This window comes from Mustela putorius, unplaced genomic scaffold, assembly GCF_011764305.1.
Source record: "Mustela putorius furo isolate JIRA1106 unplaced genomic scaffold, ASM1176430v1.1 tig00000242_pilon_pilon_pilon, whole genome shotgun sequence".
Taxonomy (NCBI): Eukaryota; Metazoa; Chordata; class Mammalia; order Carnivora; family Mustelidae; genus Mustela; species Mustela putorius.
This window is the reverse complement of record NW_025421325.1, coordinates 12,236,650-12,259,787: the sequence shown is the minus strand read 5'-3', so window position 1 is coordinate 12,259,787 and position 23,138 is coordinate 12,236,650. Positions and strand designations below refer to the sequence as shown.

At 39.8% G+C, this 23,138-nt stretch overlaps 1 protein-coding gene and 1 long non-coding RNA gene across 8 annotated transcripts in view; one reads left to right on the top strand and one right to left on the bottom strand.

Moving 5' to 3' along the window:
• SLC10A7 (solute carrier family 10 member 7) overlaps positions 1 to 23,138 on the bottom strand; it is a 254,159-nt gene that overhangs the window by 48,590 nt on the left and 182,431 nt on the right. For 4 of the 7 annotated variants that reach the window (XR_006606249.1, XM_045078338.1, XM_013059150.2 and 1 more), the window contains one exon: positions 2,995 to 3,078. The exons of the other annotated variants lie outside the window; for them this stretch is intronic. Coding sequence is in view for 3 of the 4 variants with exons in the window: in XM_045078338.1 (XP_044934273.1) it covers positions 2,995 to 3,078 (84 nt within the window). In the remaining variant the exon portion in view is untranslated. The remainder of the gene's footprint in view (positions 1 to 2,994; positions 3,079 to 23,138) is intronic. 7 annotated transcript variants of the gene reach the window in all.
• The window catches only part of LOC106006399, a 52,376-nt gene that overhangs the window by 13,884 nt on the left and 15,354 nt on the right, over positions 1 to 23,138 (top strand). The window contains exon 3 of the long non-coding RNA XR_006606250.1: positions 19,907 to 19,978. This is a non-coding gene — a long non-coding RNA (uncharacterized LOC106006399). The remainder of the gene's footprint in view (positions 1 to 19,906; positions 19,979 to 23,138) is intronic.

Below are 23,138 nucleotides of genomic sequence, written 5' to 3'. Positions count from 1 at the left end.
GGTGGTTTCTGAAGGTAGAGACTGGGGGTATGATTATTAATTCCTAAAACTAGAATACAAGAGGTGGGCCGGTAGATGCAAATATGTTTTCCTCTTTGAGAAAAGCCATTAAAGGACTTCGGTAGTAGAAGGATTTTTTAAAACCACCTATATTACTTTTTGACTATTTTTACTATGTTATAATTTATCGTAATACTGTACTACTGGGCAAGCAATGATGAACACTCTAACAATATATTACTCTCTTGGGATATATATTCCTTTTTTTTTTTAGATGTTTCATTTATTTATTTGTCAGGCAGAAGGAGGGAAAGAGAGAGCACACAAGCAGGCAGAGAGGTTGGCAGAGGCAGAGAGAGAGAGCAGGCTCCCTGCTGAGCAAGGAGCCCATGCGGGACTCGATCCCAGGACCCTGGGGTCATGACCTGAGCCGAAGGCAGCAGCTTAACCCACTGAGCCACCCAGGCGTCCCGGGATATATATTCTTGATGACATAGCTTACATAACTATGTATGTAACTAAGTATACATATAACCATATATATATTTTATATATATATATCTTTAAATATTAGACAAAGGTATTTTTTGTCTATATGTTTGAAGCCAAACTTTTATTATCAACAGAGATATCTCCAAGATCCACAAAAAAAAAAAAAAAGAATGTGTGAGCCTCAGGTTATATAAAACTATTTTCATAAATATATTCAGAACTATTTTCAGAAAAAAATAAATATGGGTTTAAAGTAATAATAACCACAGCTTAAACTGTCCAGAGCTGAGAAGGGCAGGCAGGTTCTGTTATGCCTCTATACAACAGCATTTCCCTTACTGTTCATAAAACTCATCCATCATTCCCTCACTCACCCATTCCATACATTATTTATTGGTTACCTATCATCTGGGTATGGTGAACAAGACAAATATGAAGCTTACAGTCTAATGAGAGAGACAAACAGGCAAAGGCCAAGAAAGGAATCAAGGTGCTATGATAAAGACAATAAACAACCAGGGAAACATACTTCAGATAGGTGATTCAAAGAAGGTATAAATTAAAGAGTCACATGAGGGGCGCTTGGGTGGCTCAGGGGGTTAAAACCTCTGCCTTCAGCTCAGGTCATGATCTCAGGGTCCTGGGATAGAGCCCCGCATCGGGTTCTCTGCTCAGTAGGGAGCCTGCTTCTCTCTCTCTCTCTGCCTGCCTCTCTGCCTACTTGTGATCTCTGCCTGTCAAATCAATAAATAAAATCTTTAAAAAATAAATAAAGAGTCACATGAACAATGAGCTGGGGTGGGAAGGTAGATGGGGAAGGATACTCTAAACAGAAAAATTAAGTAGGAATTGAGAAAAGCTAGGGAAGTAAGAGTGTAGGAAAGTGGCAAAGAGGTTAGAGAGGTAAGGGACAAAATTTAGCAGAAGACCTGTGATGTGAGCAGCACTGTAGAAGCATTTTTCCAAGTATTATTCTGTATTTAATTAAATGGTATTCTTTGAGTACCATTAAATCATTCTCTCTTCCCCTAAATTTAGTTCGTTTTCTAAGTATAACAATAAAATTTAAAAACAAAATGGAGACATGTAGCAGGTGCTGTGGGGTGTCACCTGCAATGAGGTGTTTGTTCCCACGTTGCAGGGCATGTTAGAGATCCCTGATGAGTTCCTCTTTGGGAACTGCTACTCACACTGCAGACTCTGCCAAGGTCATACCTCTCAGGGCGAGTGGAGGGAAGCCAGTATCTAATGCCTCGTCAGTGCAAAAGTCTATTAAGACTCTGGTCCTCAGTGGGGTCAGTGCAGCTAGAAGCCTTTGCTGGAACTACATTGTCTTGCACCGTCTCCCCGTCCTACGTTTCTTACTTTCCCAAAGGTGTTCATCCCAAGGGCTCTCCTCAAGGAAACTTCCTGTATAGAAACCTCAGTCTCACACTCTCTTTCCCAGAGAACCAAGCCTAAGACAGTGTGTAAATATTATATGTATATACATGTAACATGTGCACAGACATAATTGTTTTTCTATTTAATATATCAAAGAGTTGCTTCTCATTTAGTATTTATAGGGAATTTGACAATGATGATCATAGACACTGTAGGGCACTTACCTGTGTCAGGCTCTGTGATGACAAAAACTTTACATGCATCCACATTTTAATTAATCCTCACAACAAATGCTTGAGATAGGTGGTATTATTATACAAGTTGGTAAATTATGAACTTGGAGCTAAGGAGATCAAATGACTTGTCTAAAGTCACACAGCAAATAAAAGGTAGAACTAAGAACTAGAGTCTAGTTGTTCTTTAATCAACGTTTGTGTTCGTAACCATCCTGACATACTATTTTCCTAAGACTCACTGATTTTAGTGGTACAATTCTGTGCTCCATTCCTGTGTTTTTAAATTTGTATGTTATAATTCAATTACATGCTTATTAACTTGCTATAAGAGGTTAAATATAAGAATTTCTCCCATTAGTCTAATTCAATAAGAATGATAAAGGAAACTAAATTTTCTAAGATCTAATTTTAAGAGCTAATAGAATTAAGTGTTTTTTTTATTAATTACATGATCACAAATATGATCATGGCTGTTGAAGGGGTCTACGAAGAAGCCAGCCAGCTAGATGCTTGTTGCCAACAACAGTTATAATGCTGAGACTTTATCAGAAGGAGCAGAATAAGGAAATGATTTGCTAGGTATTTTTAAGCTAAATACATGGCTATGAAGTACAGATAATAAATTTTAAAAAAATCAAGATTCTGTGCAGGCATCCCTATGTAAAGCTATCTGCAAAGCAGATTGATATTAAATAAAAAAATAAAAAGTGGGAATATGGTGATGGATGAAACCTGGTGTTTCACAGTCTTTTATGTTTTCTTTAAATGTCTTTTTCTCTATCTTTTCTCTCGATTGTCCTGACATTGTATCAGAATTCACAATTTGACCAAAAAAAAAAAAAAAAAAAAAAAAAAAAAAGGCAGGTAAAATTGGAGATCTTACCTGTCCAATAATGAGAGGAACCACAACAGTCATAAAAAGCTGAGAAAAAATAGATGTAAAAGGCACAGAAGAGGAAGAGCCAAGCTGTAAAGCAAGAATATAAGAGGAATTAGAATTACTTTGAATCAGTTATCCAATATTGCTGTTAACTAAATGATACAATAAATGAATTCTCTTACAGGCACCAAATATTTGGTAGCTATATACATAAATCAAGTGAAGTTACTTTTTTTTTTTCTAAATTTAGCACCCAATAGACTAAGTGCTTTACCTCTTAATTTTTATGAGAAACTACCATTAAGGAAAAATGGTAACTATGGTTTTATAATTAACTTACATTGCTTATTATTAACTACATTTCTGACTAGTAAAGTTATTCTGTGCTCGTACTGTTTATAATCATATGGCGTGATATTTCCCCATAGTTTGCGTACTCTTCTCTTTGTCCCAGCTGCAGATTCCTAAAACAAACAAGGGTATCTCTCATCATTCTCTTCTCAAGATCACATTTTCATCTGTGCAAATGAAATAGTTTCTAACTTTTCTATCCTTCAAAATAAAGGCAATGAATCTCACATACCTTGAAAAATGTATTCGTATACAAAATCTAGGAAATGGAAATTCCTGAAATACACATTATTTTTCAACCTAAAATTTCAATATATCCCTTCTAAATGTGTATGTTTTGACACTGCTCATAATTCCCATTTTTTCCTCCCTCTTCATTTTTTGGTTTGTTTTCACTAATGACTATAATCTCGGCCTCAGAAAGATTCCACTGCCAGGAGCACAGATAGTGTTTGCCTATAAACAGCCCCACGCTCATGTTAGTCTCAACCACGAAGAATCGCAGGCTTCTTATTAATTTGTTAATGGCTTTCAAAACCTCCTGGTTTTCAAACCTCTTTAGACAAACAATAGCCTGTCCCATAGATGTTTATAGTTTTTTATGAGTCCCTTTTGCAGTCAGGTTCTTCCAAGTCATCAATAGCAATCTCCTGGGAAGTTGAAACTTACTTGCACCCTTCCTCTGTAGACCAAACCTCAATTTTCATATTTACCTCAGTTTAATTAAACTTGGAAATACCTTTTGGAAGACAAACGTTGTGAAAGACTTGGAGGTAGTGGTGACCACTACAAATGAAATCTCTAGATAAATGAAGTCAGTGGCTCAGAATAAAATGACGTGGGATCAGCGTTTTCGCTGGTTTCTAATTCCTGCATGAACTAGCTTACCGAAATCTTTTCTTCACCCTGGTGTATTCTATAAAAATCTGCCCCCATCCTCAGCCCCTCCGCGCATGTGCACACACTCAAGACGCCAAGAATGTATGTCCTTCCCATCAGGGGCTTGCCTTCACCTCATACTAGCTTCAGCACTGACCACTGGCTGTGTATTGAACTCATAAACACTGTAGCCTCTAAACTTTTTCTCCATAACCAATATAAATGAATGAAATGAAGAAAGACAAACAGAAAAAGTAAAACTGTGACAGAAATGTGAACGCACAGGATTCCAGGTGTGTTAAATGCCACATAGTTGTTAGATGTTTCCTTTTACACAAAGCCAAAGTATTAAAAGCTAATAAGCACAACATATTGTAGAGCAATGATGTCTTTGAAGTGCAAGGCATTTAACAAATATATATTTCTTTCCACAAATAGTAACCCTAAGGATGCTCCTGAGGTAAGAATTAAACTTTTAAAAATGTATACTTTATGGCGAAATTGAGGGATTAGATGAATAGAAGAATAAATTTTAAAGAACAGGGTTTTCAAGTTCAAAAGCATCCAGCTCAGGGCTCAATCCATAAGGTTCACAAGGTATGGAGAGAGGCAGTAGGATTCCAAGTGATAACCTTCAAGTAAAAGCTATCAATTCTTGCCTGGAATCTCACCGGTAATCTCACGTATTTCTGTTTCCCTTTCTATCTCAACTCTACTGTTACTTAATGTGTTCTGAAAATGTTTTAATGAATAACCATATCAAGCTATATTCCCTCTGTAGGCCCAACGCTTAATCCAATACCTGAGAAAGTAAATTTGCAGATAATGAAGCTGTGCACAATGAACAAATGAAGTAATTTGTAAATATAAGGTGCTAAAAAGTGCCAAACTCTTATTCAAAATCATATCCCTATTTTCTTCTGAAGTTACAAAGATACGAAACTGAAAACCTCATTTGAAGAGGTTTTCTTTCTTCCTTTTTTTTTTTAAAGAGGTTTCTTTTGAAAACCTCTTAGGGGCGCCTGGGTTGCTCAGTTGTGATTCCAGGGTCCGGGGATTGAGCCCCACATTGGGATCCCTGCTCAGTCAGGAGTCTGCTTTCTCCCTCTCCCTCTGCCCCCACCCACCGCTTGTGCTCTCTCTCTCTCTCACAGATAAAATATTGGGGGAAAAAAAAACCTTATATTTAGGTGACGTTATACAGTCACTTAGCATTATTTTTTTCACTACTTGTTTATCATAGCAACACAATTAATTCCAATATGCACCTAGAAACAAAGGGCCTTTAAATAAGACGAGAACCACGTGAAAAAGGATGCATGCGTGTGTGCGTGTGCACGCATGTGTGCATGTGTAAGAAGCTGAGTGAGGGTGGCTATATGTGTTCTCTGCCCTCAGTTCTCTTCCACAGCCCTCCTTAGCTCCTTAAAGCTGCTCTGGAGGGGAAGACCTAAAACTGAACAGAATCCTAACTCTGCAAGAGATTTGGAGTCCCGTTCAGAAGAGTATGTTGCTTCTCAAACATATTCAAGCAACTCATCAGCCAAATTTACTCTGTGATCATAGTTCTCCTACACTGGAAGTTTTGGTGGTTTAACTAGAAAGTATTGTTGAAGAGCAGTTACCCCAGAAATCAAATAGAGAGAAGAGTTAAAACATCATTTATTAAGTTAATTTGGGGGTTATTTTTAATCCCAACTCTATCTAAAAGACTGCATTTGGGGATAAGAGAGGTAAAGGAGAATTCATGTCAACTTTGGTTTTAAAAATTTTTATCTATTTTAACTTCTCCATCCACCACACAATAGATCAACTGCATGTTCAATTTTAAATTTTTTTTTTAATTTAAATTTAATTTAGTTAACACATAGTGCATTATTAGTTTCAGGGGTAGAATTCCGTGATCATCAGTTGGGTATAACACCCAGTGCTCATCACATCACGTGCCCTCCTTGATGCCCATCACCCAATTACTCCACCTCCCCATCACCTCCCCTCTAACAACCCTCACTTTGTTCCCTAGAATTAAGAGTCTCTTATAGTTTGCCTCTCTTTCTATCTTATTTTATTGGGTATTCAGTGTTCAGAAGGCTTGTGTTCCTAGAAGTGATCTCCAAAGTCCCTTTGTCTTCTAAAACACCTATGATCTCTGGTCCACTCGATTAGCAATGCAGGTTAGAGGAACCCCCTGCTTTGACAGATCAGAGACAAGAGCAAGCCAGCCAGGGATGTAATTAATAGAGTACATGAAGCCAGACTAGGTACGCAGTGATGCTGGGGAGAAAATCCCATAGGATGACTCCCTTAGAAGTGGGTCTGAAAGGAAGGAAATCTCAGTTCTGATGTCTAACTTGGCATAAGTCCTTTCTTTTGAATCGACAACCAGACCTGTCACTGTGGTCAATGTGAAGATGCAGAGATACCCTTGGGGAAGTGCCTGACGCTATGAAGTATACCTTGGCATCCGGAAGAAAGAAGAACGAGCATCTGGCATAGGGTAACATATGAGAACATGACCAGGAAAGTAGCAGACCGATCATTTTGTATGCAGAGTTGATTGTAACTAAAGCAGAAGGAAATATGTTGCCTGGTATATTTGGTTCCTCACATTTTAATGAAGACCCTGCCAGGGTTTCTGTTGTAAAGACCAGTGTGTTTATAAGAAGCATCCATAATTTATAACTTTGGATAGAGTTGCAGGTTTGGGGTAAGTATGTATCAGGCCAGGGCTCTGGGCTTCATGGAGCTACCCTGGCAGATTTAAAGGGGATAGTCTCATACTGCCAACCCGTATTATAAGATACACTGTGTTAAATGAACAATCTGGTCACTGGCTAATTTCCTTTAGGAATATGATGCTTTAAAGCACAGAACTCACAATCAGGTTTGTTTATTTGTTTTAATATAATGCTGAGAAGAAAGGTTTTAGTGAAAAATATGTGGTTTAGGACCTTTGTATTTAATTATTCAAATAGTTACTGGTGCCTCCTGTGAGCCAGAAGCATGTTTTAGGGATTGGGAATCCAAGAGTGAACACAACACAAAACCCCTCCTCTCCAGGAGTTGCTTTTTAAAAGTTGAGGTGTACGGGCACCTGGGTGGCTCAGTAGGTTAAGCATCTGACTCATGATTTCAGCTCAGGTCATGATCTCGGGCTTGAGATCGGGCTCTATGCTGAGCGTGGTGCCTGCTTGGGGTTCTCTCTCTCCTCCTCTGCCCCTCCTCCCCCTGCTTGAGCTCTCTTTCTCATAAAGAAATTCTTTTTAAATATTAAAAAAAAAAGTTGAGGCATGTATGCATGTCCACCCACCACCGAGTTCCTTTCCATAGAACACCTTCCCCCACCTGTAAATGGAAGAGTTCTAGTCTTTGTCTAAGAGTTAGTTCAATAACTTCTTTAGAAATTCTTTCCAAACCCTCCTCTTGAGTTGCAGACTTGGTTTCTTTTGTGGCTCTGCATTTATATTGTTCCCCTCAGGGTCTTTGGTTGCTCCTGTGTACAAATCTGTCTCTCAGTAAACTGTATATTCCAGAAGGTCAGGGACAGGTATCTTATCCATGTTTATATCCCAGGGCCCAGCATACTGCCTACACTTTACATCTAGGGCAGTGGTTCTCACTGTAGCACACCAGAAACACCTACAGGGCTTCTTAAAACAGATTTCTTGGCCCCACCTTGAGAGAGGGATGGGGAGGATGTCGAGAGTGTGCATTCGAATATGGCTCCATTGATGCTGATGCTGCTGGGCTCGGGGTCGCCCCTTGAGAATCACTCATCTAGTACACTGTAGGTATTCAACAACAGATGTGAGTTCAGTTGATAAATGCCTACCATACACAGGTAGAAAAAGAGGCCTGACAATGTTTTCTTTTCTTTCCATCCTTCCAACTCACAAGTAAGTTACCGAGCCCTACTTAATTTACAGACCCTAGGAAAGGATCCGTTGCCTGGCCTCCCAACCATGTCCTGTAATTACAATAATGACAACTTTTTTTGAGTACTCTCTATAAGCCAGACACTGCTCTAAAAGCTTGATGTGGGGCACCTGGGTGGCTCAGTGGGTTGAGGCCTCTGCCTTTGGCTCAGGTCATATTCCCAGGTCCCGGGATCGAGTCCCTGCTGAGCAGGGAGCCACCGCCCCCCTCTCTCTCTACCTGCCTCTCTGCCTACTTGTGATCTCTGTCTGTCAAATAAATAAATAAAGTCTTTAAAAAATAAAAAATAAATAAATAAAAATAAAAGCTTGATGTGTGTCGGAAAATTTAACCCTCACAGCAACTCCTCCAGGTAGGTCTTACTAGCACCTGTATTTTCATATCTGAGAACTGCTAGACAAGGTCATTAGCTAGAGAGTGACAGAGCCAGGATCTAAACCTGAAAGTGTCACTTCACAGCCCTCATACTTAATTCTTACAGTCTACTGCATATTAATTACAAAAGGTACAGAAGAGTGAAATGGGGGAAGGGGGCAGAGTGGAAGCCAAAGCTGGGCTCCCCCTTTCTTGCCTATGTGAGAGCAAGAGGGAGTGTATGTGTGTGCACGTGTGTGTGGTGCCTGCATGAAGGTCAGGAACCGGAGGGCAGGCAGAAGCAAGAAGAGGGAGGAGGAAGCAAAAGGAGGGGTGGGGAGAAACTCGGTAAGTAGTAGTTGATGATGCAGCCTTTCTCAATTAGGTGTCCAGATTTGAGCACAAAACACACTGAATTATTTGAGTGACTATCTTCTCTACTCTGTCAAGGATGATACCTAGCTAGCACCTAGAGTAGCATCAGAAAGATTTCATCCAATACACACAATGGATGTCATAGGTCATAGTTAGAAAATTAAAAATAATTTTCTAAGCTGGCAGACAAAGGCTGAATGGAAGCAGGATTGACTGTTATCCATTCAATTTAGAAACTGCTTGATTTGGAAAGAATCTGGGGGTCCAGTGGGTACAATATTATGGAGCCGACCAAGACTCAGAAAGACAAATAATGGAGACGCTGACTGCCTGTAAAATCATAGTTATCAACCTAGAGTTAGAAAACAGATGGTGCGTTTTAAATCACTTCTGTAAGTGAGCTGACCTGTAAATTGTCATTAATGCACCAGGTCTTCACTTGCTCTGCTGTGTAATCAGCCTTTTATCTCCTACCAGGGAAATCCATTAGCCACAGGCGTCTCTACTATTCGTGTCTCTTCTCAGCTATTAAGACATTATTGTATTAAATAATTCACCCTTGGTGATTGGTCTTTGCTTTCATTAGTACCACATTCAGGGAAAATATAATAACAGATATTTAGTTTATACTGTAGAATGATGAATGGTAAATCTCTTCTGTGAGAAAATCAGGAAGAAGCCGCTTCAGATACAGAGCAGGATTTGTTCACTTCCTACCCAATTTCCACCCTCCGCTCTGGCCCTCAGAGCCCACCCTTGGGAGGGGGGAAAAGGAGGGAGCTCGCCTCTTATGGGCTCAAACTTTGTCTCCCTACACAGACATACACATAAATACCTGTCTCCTTCCTGTCGCAAAGACAAGCATTCAGACAGAATAAGGGAGAGTGTCCCCAGGCCCCAGTCCCCCAAATCCTTCTAGAGTTTCATCCTTCCCTAGAAACTACAGTTCAGCTTTTCTTTCATTCCTGCTGCCCTTTCTCTTGCAGGGAAACATGCAAACCACACTGATTACTCACACAAAATCAATGACTTCAATGTACACCAGCTGGCAGGCTCAATGTAAAGATGACAATGATTTCTATCAAAATTAAAATATGATTGTTAAATACCCATATCGATTCAGCCACATGCATGAAGCTAAAATTGGGTTAGTGCATGGAAGGTATATATACTTAGTAGAGGAAATGAGCCTTTTAATATAGAGATACATGGTATTTTTCTTTCTTTGAGAGATAAAGAAAAAATAGGCTTTTGATAATTTTTAAAGGTAAAAAATTATGTAAAATTTTTCCTTTTATGATATGCAAATTTAAAACACAGGATTATCTTCCATTAACTGATGGAAGCTGTGTGCAATTATAAATTCTGGTTACTCAAACCACACAGGTTATTTAGTAAAATGTGCTCAAAAGAACTGGAAAATGGTTTATCCTAACCCAAAAAGAAAACGTGTGGAGAGACGGGCTTCCGGGACATGGAGGGCTGGAGAGAGAGATATTCAGAGGCACATGGGAACAAACTTTGCTCCTGATTCCCTGACCACAGAATTTGGTCTTGTCAATCTGTTTGGTTCAGGAACCAAAGAGCCTACTGTTGCCAAAGAGTCCCTTAAGTGGAGCAAATATGCAAGTTGCCCCAGAAGAGTGCTCTAAGCCTGGGGACCAAAGGACAAGAGCAGCATAGGGATGCAGTGTCCTTTTCAGTCTGGCCATACCCCACCTGCTCAGGGAGCACCAGGAGCAGCAGCAGCTGGTGCTGAGGAGGGAAGCAAGAGCTAAAGGAAAAGCCTGGCTTTCCTCCAGTGTTACTGGTCCCTTCAGTTAAGTCTAAGAAGTCCCAGACCAGCAGAGGCGTTGGCCTCTCTGGGTCAGTGATCCTGGAAAGGGAGAAGGGGTTTATCAATGTTACCTCTGGAGCACTCGAAAATGGTTTACGAGGTGCTCCCCCTCACCCATCATGGTTCAGTAATATCTAGGAGGAGTCCTTCGCATGAGCATTTGCAAAAGACTCCACAGATTATTTTGCTTTACAAAATTCTCTCTGTGTGAGAACGATTTCTGAGCACAAATATATGCTACTCTCAAGTTCAAGAGGAGGTCTGTCTTCACTGGCTTTAGGGACACTCTTGGGTACAAGGTGGAGACTGGTTCAGTGTGAAGCAAATGGCTAGTTTCTCTTTAAGTGCTTTCTGTTTTATCACTTTGTACATCACACACGTATGTGACCATCAATTATGCAACCGTCATTGGGAACATATTACAAAAAATAATCAGAGTATTATACATGACACTAATGGCTGTATTCATTTGTTTCTGTTTATATTGATGGGACTAAAATGGCAATAATTTTCTATCACAGATGGCCAATTACTAGGGAAACTAATGATGATTGTAGCCTTGAAAGCTGTCACTGACCTGTCTCCCCTACCCTGGCTCTCTCTCTAACATGAACTCTTGAACCATGTAGTCTGAACCGTGTAGGTTAGCAGTGAATTTTTTCCTCTAAATTTCTCCCGTGTTCTTTGTTCTTGTTTACCCAAATAAGCCTTAAGTTTCTTCAAGATGATAATTATGCCTTCTTTTTTGTCTTTCCTATGTTACCTACAATATCCATGGCCAAGAAATAATAACTGAGAGCTGGTAGTCTGTCTTAAAATAAACCTTCTCCTTAGAGCCTTGCTTTGAAAGCTTAATTTGGAAAGGAACATTCAAGGGGACACAGAGCCTGGCTGACAGTCCCTCGTGTTCTTTACTAGTTGCGTAGCTTCTGATGAGTTACAAAACCTCTTTGAATCTGACTTTTCTCATACAAGATGAGGATAATATGTCTAAAGGGAGTCATGGGATTACGTGTGAAGTATATTTTATAGCCACTTGATAAGAATTATTCTCTTTCCTCCCACTTCCCCCTCTCCTCCCTAAAAAAACAAGGTTTCTTAGACAGTGTGGTGGGAAATCAAGCCTACTGAATTTAAGAACCATTGAAATGGAAAAGTATCAGAAGAGAGGGTCACATCAGTGGAACGTAAGTTTCTGAGTTAGCTCAGAAAGAGCCTGCTGTGCATGTATGTGAGTGTACATCCGGGTTTGTATGTGTGTGTGTATATGTGTAATTATCATAATGCCTCATAAATACCTGCTTGAACAGAGGCCGGCTTCCTAAGAAATCGAGTCATATCCAATCATGTGACAGGATGTCAGAGCTAGCAGTGCTCCCACTTACTTCAGGGGTGCTTACCTGCTACTGAAGAGGTAAGCGTGTAGATGAATGTTTATCAAATATCCTAAGATACTGATGTGACCATCCCCGTGTATGAAGATGGTCTGATCTATGACTTTGAGGACATAACTTACAGCAGTGGTCTCAGTTTGGACTCTGGATGTTTCCAGAGGCCTTGATGTTCAATGACCTTTATGGCTGGGGTGGAAGTGAACAAGGCCTTGATCTGTCCTCTTAATGGCACAAGCTCGAAGTGTTCCTGACCTTCCCCTGCCAAACATAAACTTATTTAAAGACATTGGTGGTCTATAGAATTATGGAAATTGAGACCATGAACATGGTCTCTAATATATGGTTTCTTTAGATCACAACTGCATTGAATTAGACAGACCTATTCTATGGTAAGAAGATGGTTATGTCCACCTTTGTCTTAACTCTCAGAGGAAGTGAAAAAGAAGTTCACATTGTTTCCTTTCATTCCTTAGAGTAAGCAAGATGGGGTTGGTTAGATGCTGTGGGGTGGCAGCTAAGGAGGCTTCAGGGGAGCTGGAGTCCACAGAAGTGGGAGCTTCACTCTGCCCCATTGACCTTCCCAGGGTGGTTGACTCAGATTTCAAACCTGACAGGCTGACCTCACCACCTACATGCTGAACTCAGGGCTCTGGCCTCTTTACCTTAGCTACCACACTCCATTCCAATTCCTGCTCTAAAATCTCTCTCCTTCAGTGTTCTCTACTATTGGCTGCTGCACAAAGACTGTAATAATGGCTGGTAAACAACCATATCAAAGAAAGGAAAGACATGGAAAGTTTTGAAGTGATGTTAGACATAACAGAATCAGAGCCATGCATATGAAAAAATCTGAAGTAAGTAGGAGATCCTTTGAGAAACATCAGAAGTGTCCATCTAACCTTCTCTTTTTCCTCAAATTAAGTTTCCTTTCAGTACAAAATTCTCTGTAACTGCCCCCCCCACACTTCTTCTATTAAATGAAATGTTTTCTATTTTAGCAATCTCCTTTGAAATATTTTGATACTTGTGATACTTAACAATTTCTGGCTTAGATATTAATTGCCTATGAATGTATTCTATCTTCTCTATTAAACCATAAATTCTCTGAGAGAAGGATCAATGTCAGATTGATCTCTATAATATTCACTGTGCACAGTAGGCATTAAAACACTGAATAAAAGAATGGATGTTTTACTTAATATTATTGAAAAAAAAACTGTAAATTCTTTCTCATAGCAAATATTAGGTAAAATTTTATGCACCAGGCTGAGACCCTAACCTTCTATCCATTCACTTATCATCTGAACCACTCTAACCACTCCTTACTCACTCACCCTTCTATTCCCCTCCTTCCAAGAAACATTTATTGAATATTTGGCATTGGAGATAAGGTAATGAATAAGGCATGCCTGGTTCCTGGCCTGGCAGAACTTCAAATCTAGTGGATGCTTACCACTTGGCACGTTGCTTTGTAACGGAAATTAACACGGAATTCCAAGGAATGGATGACAACGGCAGTTTTAAAAGCTGGTGGAGGCTTCATTTATCCTTACAACAGAACTCCATGGACCGGTGTATAGCTACTGACAACATAAAGACAATAATTTCCAGTCCTGCCAATATCAGCAGTGTATTATCAAGAAAACCAAGATAGTCTATGTAGAAGCACTTTAAATCTTAGGAGGAAATGGTCATATTTCAGGAAAAGTTTTACTGCTCTCACGATCAGCCATGGTAAACACTGGACTTATTTAGATGTAGATTATAAGATTCTACACTATAAATCATTGTAGAACCTTAAAGGTTAAGTTTTAAGGCTCAGCCCACCATTAAGGTCTGGGCTAGTTGGACTGTTGCTGCATCTCTGATAAGCATTTCTACAGAATCTTGACCTCCTTCCTGGAATTACTGTCTATTTTCCTCTCTAAAGCGTCAAATGTAAATAATTAGCAGTTGCATGGTTCTTTATAACTTACAGCACGTTTTCACATAAATTAACTCACTTCATCTTATCGTAATCCTCATTTTACAGAGGAAAAAACTGAAGCTGAAAGGGATTAAGGAAAACCCACTGTTACACAACAATCTGGCTGCAGACTGAGCCACATTTCTATGCCTCTCACCATACCATGCTATCTCTACACACAGATTGTGAGGAAAGGGAAGCCAGGGCCTTCAAGATGGCCTTATAATAAAGGAATGAATGCCTAAAGGTAGAGTATGTAACCAGGAAATACCAGTCTTAAAAGAGACCTAACCCAACTCTTGGGACAGATGCATTCATTCATCTGTCCATCTCAGTTGTGGTACAATAAGAAATGTTATATATTCGGTCTTCATCCTAGCATAGAGCTTCCAAAACCATGTAACTTCCTGAGTCACAGGGGTGATAGGAGCATCTTTTACTATAATATTTGGATTTTGTCCTAGTTCCCAGCACAAAGGGTTTGGAGAGTTCCTGCATTGGTGAACGCATCCATATGCATGTGGTTACACACCCCCCAAACTCCATGGGGACATAAGATCCTGCACTTGGGACCCTTCTAAACCTTGCCCTATGTACCTCTGCACCTGCCTTCTCATTTGTATTCTTTTTTTTTTTTTTAAGATTTTTATTTATCTGAGAGAGAGAGATAACGGACAGGAGCGGGGGGGGGGGGGGGAGGGAGAAGCACACTCCCCACTGAGCAGGGAGCCCGATGCGGGGCTTGGCTCCGGGACTCCAGGTATAATATCATGTAAAATAAACTGGCAGTAGCAGGTAAATGTTTCCCTGCATTGTGAGCCATAATAACAGCAAATTATCAAACCTGGGTTGGGGGTCATGGGATCCTCTGAAGCCAAGTCAGACAGAAGTGTGAGTATCTTGGAGACCCACTACTTGGTTCTGGAAGTGGAGGGCAGTCTTGTGGAAGTGAGCCCTTTACCTGTGGGGGTTTGTGCTAACTCTGCAGTGTAAAAACTGCAGGACATTCGCTTGGTATCCACAGATAACTGGAGAATTGCTTGGCGTGGAAACCGCACACATTTGGTGTGAGAAGTGCTGTGAGTACAGAAACATTTTCCTTGACCAGCCATCCATTCAGAAAATGTGTTTGAGTGGCTTCCATGGATCGTCCCTATTTTGGGCACTGGGGTTACGGCAGTGACCAGAACAGATAAAATCCCTGTTTTTCTGTGATGCTTATGTTCTAGTTAGGAAGAGAGATAATAAACAGGTTAACAAATGATGAAGATGTCATGTGATAATAAATGCTAAAAAGAACGATGAAGGATGATAGGTGGGGAGAGACTGGTGGAGACAGGGTATATTGTTCTACATGAAGTAGTTAGGAAAGGATTCTCTCCTAAAATGGCATTTGATTGGAGATCAGAGATGAAAGTGAAGGACAGAGCCATGTGGATATCTGAGTGGAAAATCAGGTTGAGCCAATGCCAAGTGTAAAGACTCAGGATGGTTCTTAGTGCTACCAGAGCATCCAAGTATCTTTGCCATAGAACTATTTCATATCTTTTCCTCTCTCATCAAATCTCCAAAACCTTCTTGCCTTTTTTTTTTTTTTGTCCTCCATGCCTAACTTCACTTGCCATTTCACCGGGAAAATATAAACAATCATAAGAGACTCCTATAGTTACACAAACAAATTTACTTGTATCTTTGCCATTATCCCATGGATTCCCTCCTATTACTATGGATGAACTACCTGTGCTTAGGAGGTCATACTCTTCCTTTCTGCACTAGAACTCACCTTCTTTCTCTTATTCAAAGACATAGGTCCACAAATTTTCTGTTCTTTTTTTTTTTTTTTTTTCCTGTATGAATTGTTTCTTCTCTAACTGAATTAATGTGTCAATACAAATATCCTAGTAATTTTCCCAACTTAAAAACAGATCCTACATTAACTTTGTTCTGTCCCATTTTCTGCATACTTTATAACAGAATGCCTCAAAAGAGTTAGTGATTATCACTGTCTTTAACTCTTTTTCATTCATTCTTGAACTGACTTTAGGTATTTACCTCCACAACTCTGCTGAAATAGCTCCTGCTGGGGTCCCCACTGACCTCCATCTTGTTAAAACCAGTTGATTCTCATTATATCTGAACTATTACCACCATTTGAAGTAGTTGATCACTCTCCCTTTTTTGAAACACATTCTCTAGTAGCTTCTAGGACACCAAAACCTTTTGGTGTTCTTCCTAAGCAAAGTGGATATCCCCAGTAGTCTTTGCTGACTTTTTAAAAAAATGTAATTTAATTTTTTTTTCAGTGTTCCAAAACTCATTGTTTATGTACCACATCCAATGCTCCATGCAATAAAGGCCCTCCTTAATACCCACCACCAGGCTCACCCAACCCCCCCAACCCTCTCCTCCAAAACCCTCAGTTTGTTTCTAAGAGTCCACAGTCTCTCGTGGTTTGTCTCCCCCTCCGATTTCCCCCAACTCACTTCTCCTCTCCAACTCCCAACATCCTCCATGTTATTCCTTATAATACACAAGTAAGTGAAACCATATGATAATTGACTCTCTCTGCTTGATTTATTTCACTCAGCATAATCTCTTCCAGTTCTGTCCATGTTGATACAAAAGTTGGATATTCATACTTTCTGATAGAGGCATAATATTCCATTGTATATATGGACCATATCTTCTTTATCCATTCGTCTGTTGAAGGGCATCTTGGTTCTTACAACAGTTTGGCGACTGCAGACATTGCTGCTATGAACAGTGGGGGGCAGATGGCCTTTCTCTTCACTACATCTGTATCTTTGGGGTAAATACCCAGTAGTGCAATTGCAGGGTCATAGGGTAGCTCTACTTTTAATTTCTTAAGGAATCTCCACACTGTTTTCTGAAGTGGCTGCACCAACTTGCATTCCCACCAACAGTGGAAGAGGGTTCTCCTTTCTCCACATTCTCTCCAACACTTGTTTTTTACTGTCTTGTTGATTTTGGCCATTCTAATTAGTGTAAGGTGGTGTCTCAATGTGGTTTTGATTTGACGCTCCCTGATTGCTAATGATAATGAACATCTAACCATGTGTCTGTTAGCCATTTGTAGGTGTTCTTTGGAGAAGTGTCTGCTCATGTCTTCTGCCCATTTTTTCACATGATTATCTGTTTTGTGTGTGTTTAGTTTGAAGAGTTTTTTATAGATCTTGGATATCAGCCCTTTGTCTGTAGTGTCATTTGCGAATATCTTCTCCCATTCTGTGGGTTTGCCTCTTTGTTTTGTTGACTGTTTCCTTCTGCTGTGCAGAAGCTTTTGATCTTGATGAAGTCCCAAAAATTCATTTTTGCTTTTATTTCCTTTGCCTTTGGAGACACGTCTAGAAAGAAGTTGGTGTGGCTGATGTCAAAGTGGTTATTGCCTATGTTCTCCTCTAGGATTTAGATAGATTCCTGCCTTATGTTGATGTCTTTTATCCATTTCGAATTTATCTTTGTCTATGGTGTAAGAGAATGGTTGAGTTTCTTTTTTTTATACATAGCTGTCCAATTTTCCCAGCACTGTTTATTGAAGAGACTGTCTTTTGTCCACTGTATTTTTTTTCCTGCTTTGTCAAAGATTATTTGACCATAGGGTTGAGGGTCCCTATCTGGGCTCTCTATTCTGTTCCACTGGTCTATGTGTCTGTTTTTGTGCCAGTATCATGCTATCTTGGTGATCACAGCCTTGTAGTAAAGCTTGAAATCAGGCAACACAATGCCCCCAGTTTTGTTTTTCTTTTCCAATATTTCCTTAGCAATTTCGAGTTTTTTCTGGTTCCATAAAAATTTTAGGATTGTTTGTTCCAGCTCTTTGAAAAATGCTGGTGCAATTTTGATCAGGTTGAAAGTATACATTACGTTGAAACTATAGATTGCTCTAGGCAGTATACACATTTTAACAATGTTTATTCTTCTGATCCATGAGCATGGAATGCTCATCTGTCTTTTTGTGTCTTCTTCAATTTCTTTCATGAGTGTTCGGTAGTTCCTTGAGTACCAATTCTTTACCTCTTTGGTTAGGTTTATTCCCAGGTATCTTATGGTTCTTGGTGCAATAGTAAATGGAATCGATTCTCTAATTTCCCTTTCTATATTTTCATTGTTAGTGTATAAGAAAGCAACTGATTCCTGTACATTGATTTTGTATCCTGCCACATTACTGAATTGCTGTATGAGTTGTAGTAGTTTGGGGGTGGAATCTTTTGGGTTTTCCATATAAAGTATCATGTTATCTGTGAAGAAAGAGAGTTTGACTTCTTCTTTGCTAATCTGAATACCTTTTACTTCTTTTTGTTGTCTGATGGCTGTTGCTAGGACTTCTAGTAGGATGCCCCCAGAAGGTAGTCCACTGATACCTTTCCTTCTCTACTCTCTTGGTAATCTCATTCTTTCTAATTTCAAATCCATTTCAATGCTGACCTCTCCCAAATGTGTTTCTCTTATCCAGACCTCCCCTCTGAATTCCAGGCTCGGTCAACGGCTTACTTGACTTCTTTACTTGGATGTCTCAAAGACATCTTTATCCAAATATGTGCAATACTGAGCTCCTTATAAGTTCCTTTAACCTGTTCAACCTTGCAGTCTTTTCTATTTAGTAAGTGGTAACTCCATCCTTCCAGTTGTACTGACTTCATCATCCTTGACTCTTCTGTTCCTTCATAACCTTTATTCAACCTTTCAGTTCTTTCAAGTTCTACTTCCAAATACTTTCCACCAGATTTACTCAACCACCTTGGCCCAAGTTAAAGTGTCTCTTGCCAGGATACTGTACTAGTTTTCTAATTGCTCAGGAGCTCATTAGCTCCTGACAATCTATTCTCAACCCAGCATCCAGAATCATCTATTGGAAAGATATGCCAGAACAAGCCATTCTCTTATCAAAACTCTTTTAATGGTTTCCTGTCTCTCTCAAATTAAAATTTTAAGTCCTTAACAAAGGACTGAAAGGTCCTACATCATTTGGCGCCTGCTATGACCCTGACTTCATCTCCATCTACTCTCCTCCTTGCTCACTGCATTCTAGCCATACTGGCTTGCTCACTATTCCTTAGGACACCATGCACACTCTCAGGTCTTTTCCACTTTCTATTCCTTTCAGCTGGAGCACTCTACCATCAGAAGGCATCAAAGGCTCCCTCATCTCCTCTAGGCCTTTCCCAAATATCATTTTCTCAGTAAGTCCCACCCTTGACTGCTCTATTGAAAACAGTAATTCACCCAACACATTCTGGTACTTCTTATTCTCCTCCTCACTTTATTTTTCTCTTCAGTATGCATCACTCATCTTATACATTATATTTTCATTTATTTATTTATTGGCTGTTTCTTTCTATAAGTATATAACCTCGACAAGAGCAAAGATGTATCTTTTTTCTCATTGCTATATCCTTGAAAGAAAGTGCCTAGCATGTAAGAAGAACTTGATACTTATTGAATGAGTGAAGAGAAAGCTTAAATACCTTTTTTTGAGTAATTTTGCTATAAAACAGTGGGCAAAAATGGACAGCAGGTGGGATAAGGTGAGGTTTAATTTTCAAGATGTGTAATATTACAGAATACTTATATGTTAATAGAACTGATCCAGCAGAGATAGAAAATTTGATAATATAGGAGAAAGGGGGAAATCTGTGTGAATCATATTGTTAAGAAGGCAATAAGAGATAACACAACAGGAGGGACTGGCCTTAGAGGAGGGCAAAGACAGTTTATCTATAGAAACAGGAGAAAAGACAAAGAATATAGATGCAGGGAGGTGGGATCTTATAAAATTTCTGATTGCTTCTAATTTCCTCACAGGCTAGTTCCTTTCTGCATCGGATGAGATGAAAAACGAGAAGAGGCAGCAGAGATTTGAGAAACAAGGAGAAGGTATGAAATGATTCTCTGGAGAGTAGGGGTGAGGATTAATTAGGAGAAGGCAATAGGATCACCAGGCCCACAGTTAGTTGTCATGAATTTCAAATGAGACCAGTCAGCATGCGAGTGCGTGTTCCATCCACATTCAGGTACACATGCAGGAAGATCCAGCGTTGGGTTTAAGCAGGATTGGCTCTTTACCATGCAAATATGAAGCAGTAAGGTTCTTGATGGCATATGTCGTATAGTAATTATAATGACAGACCATGAGATCTAGGCTAGGTAAGATGGGATGTGAGGGTAAGTGAGAGAGGGTAGAGTAGGTTAGAGGCTTTGTAAAGGTGGTAAGGTAAATAAACTGGCCAGTCTAGCAAGTTTGAAGACTTTTTAATTTGGGGAATACGTCACAAAAATAGGAGCCGTTGGTAAGAGGAGACATTTCAAAAGGGGATTATGTAAGGATGCGGTTATTGGCAGTAATAAAGTCAAAGATGTGTGTGACTACAGGGGTGATTGGCTGAGAGGAAGTGGAAGGTATTCTTACTGGAGAAGAGGCCAAGAATTTAGAGGCCAGGATATAAGGAGGATCAATTATGTGAAAATTGAAAAACACCAAGAATTAATCTAAGCATACTATTAAAAAAAAGACAATGGGAAGGTGCTAACATTTTTTGGACCCAGAGAGTGACCTTGGGTTCTACTGATAATTACAGTAAGAAGCGGTAGCTGGTCATATAGGTATATTGGCATAACCTCCAAAGGAATGAAAATATTTTATGAGGAATGCATGGGAGATGATCTGGAATTGGTAATGAGGTGCGAGAGAGACACCTTACCCCATTTCAAGGCTCAGTGATATGAAAGACACCTGTAGCAGAAACATGAATCAGAGGACAGGTTTCAGTTGGAGCAAGATGGTGAAGGGGGACATTCTGAGGAGAGGTCAAGAATACAGAGAACTGAGATTCCATCAGTAAAAATGGCCTTTACTAGCTACTACACCTGAACACTTAGAAATTTCCATTTTCAAGATAAGATTTTAAAGAGACAATTCAATTTCTTGCGGTTGTATTGGTTTCCTCAGCTTCTCTAACAAAATACCTCAAACTAGGGGGCTTAAAACAACAGAAATTTGTTGGATAGCTCTGGAAACTATAAGTCTGAAATCAAGCAAGGCCAGGCTCCCTCTGAAGTCTGTAGGGAAGAATCCCTTCTTGCCTCTTCCAGCCATGATATCTGCCATCCAGCAATCCTTCCTGCTCCTTGGCTTGTCTGCACATTCCTCCAATCTCTGACACAACCTGCCATTCTCCCTCTGGGTCTGACACCTCTTCTTGTAAGGACACCAGTATTGGATTTAGGGCCCACCCTGCACCAGTAGGACTTCATCTTAAATATTTATATCTGCAATAACCCTATTTTCAAATAAGGTCACATTTCAATGTTCTAGGGGTTAGAACTTCAACATATCTTTTGGGAGTACACAATTCAATCCAAACCAGGATGACAGGAAAATACTACAGCTTTTGCGGAATGTGTACTAATTTAAGTTGCACAGGTTTTTGTCCTGTGCAAAAGTGAAGCCTGGTAATTCAAGTTTTTAAGGAATGACCTTGCTTTGTGAAACACACGACAACCCTAACAGACAAAAAGTATTATATGCCATGCATGTGACGTAAGGTCATGTAACACAGACATATCTATTGATGCTGTGTGATGATGTCATTGAACCTATTGGGACAGTCTAATGAGTTAGCTCAGAGGGGAAGCATTAAACTTTGAAGTTGAGGGTCTTGGGGTCTTTTTCACTATTTTTGTAGATCTATTGTTTAAAATGTTGAACCAACTAAAGCTCACTAGCCTCTCTGTCTAAGAGTGGGAGAAAGTTTGCAACAGTGTGATGTCATCATGTTAAAAAGCTGGGAACATTTCTTGTTATGGCTGGAAATGGGCAGAAGGAGAAAAGAACTCATCTGGTTCTGTAGTTATGAGCTGTAACAGGGTCCGAGAGATTCCAGACTCTGAGATACTCAAAGGGCTATCCTAGGTCACAGCCCCATAGTTGTAGCTGTGGCTTCTTCCCAGCTCATCTTAAAAGAGTCACAGGAAGAGATGAAGCTCTTCTGCAGTGGAGAAAACCTGCACCACATAACCGTGACGCTTTCCATTAGTCTTCTGAGGGCCCTCAGACTGGCCTGGATCCTGTGCCTGTTGAGGGCTGCCCCCTCAGAAATCATGATCCAAGGTCTCAGAAAGAACACCAAGGGGTGATCCTAGCTCCTTACATTGAGCGAGCAGTTGGGCACATACCAAGACTTCTCTTCCAAGTAAATGCAAATCAATATTCACTTCAGTATTAATGTGACTCACTGCAAATTCTGAATTGGTAGAATCCAAATGAATGAGGTTTGTTATGCTGAGCAAAGTGATCTGATGATTTGACTCGTCCTAACCTTGTCAGCATGGAGCCAGCATTTCAGAAGGAATGGGGAAGCTGAGGTTTATTACTTGAAGGTAATGTCTTTCATGAAAGATGCAGAATCTAACTGCTTAGGAGAGCATCTCTCCCTCTCCACTTCCTGCACAGCTTGTAAGAAATGAAGTCCCTCACACTATTACTCTAATTGAATTCCAACTTGGGTAATTACACTATAATTAAATAAATTTTCCCCATAGTTTTAATTCTCTGACAAATAGTGCTAGTCAAACAGCTACATTTCACACCCAGAAACGATCCCCAACTCCATTTCAGTGATGAGTTGAGTGATTTATACTTGGGAAATGTTGCATATGAAAAATGCACAGTTCATAAAATATTTTAGGTATCATTCATGATTACATATGCTTTTCTCAGCATGAGATAACATTAATTTCTATTACAATCTTTCATCTAATTTCTCATATGCTTAGCGCCAAAAGAAATAAGACAGTTAATTAGCAGTTCTCATTCTCAGAACAATTTTTGTTTAGTTAACCAGTGGCTGGCATTTTTTATGTCTGAAGTGCATTTCATTTTCCCTGGCATACAGCCTAGGTAGATGTTATTGCTTCCCATTCGACAGATGGAAGAATTGAGGCAGCATTCCCCAGAGTAAGAGAGCCAGTTACTACAAGCCTTGGGACCCAAGTTTTCTCTGGTCCTCTGGTCCTTGGCTCTTTCTATCAAACACTG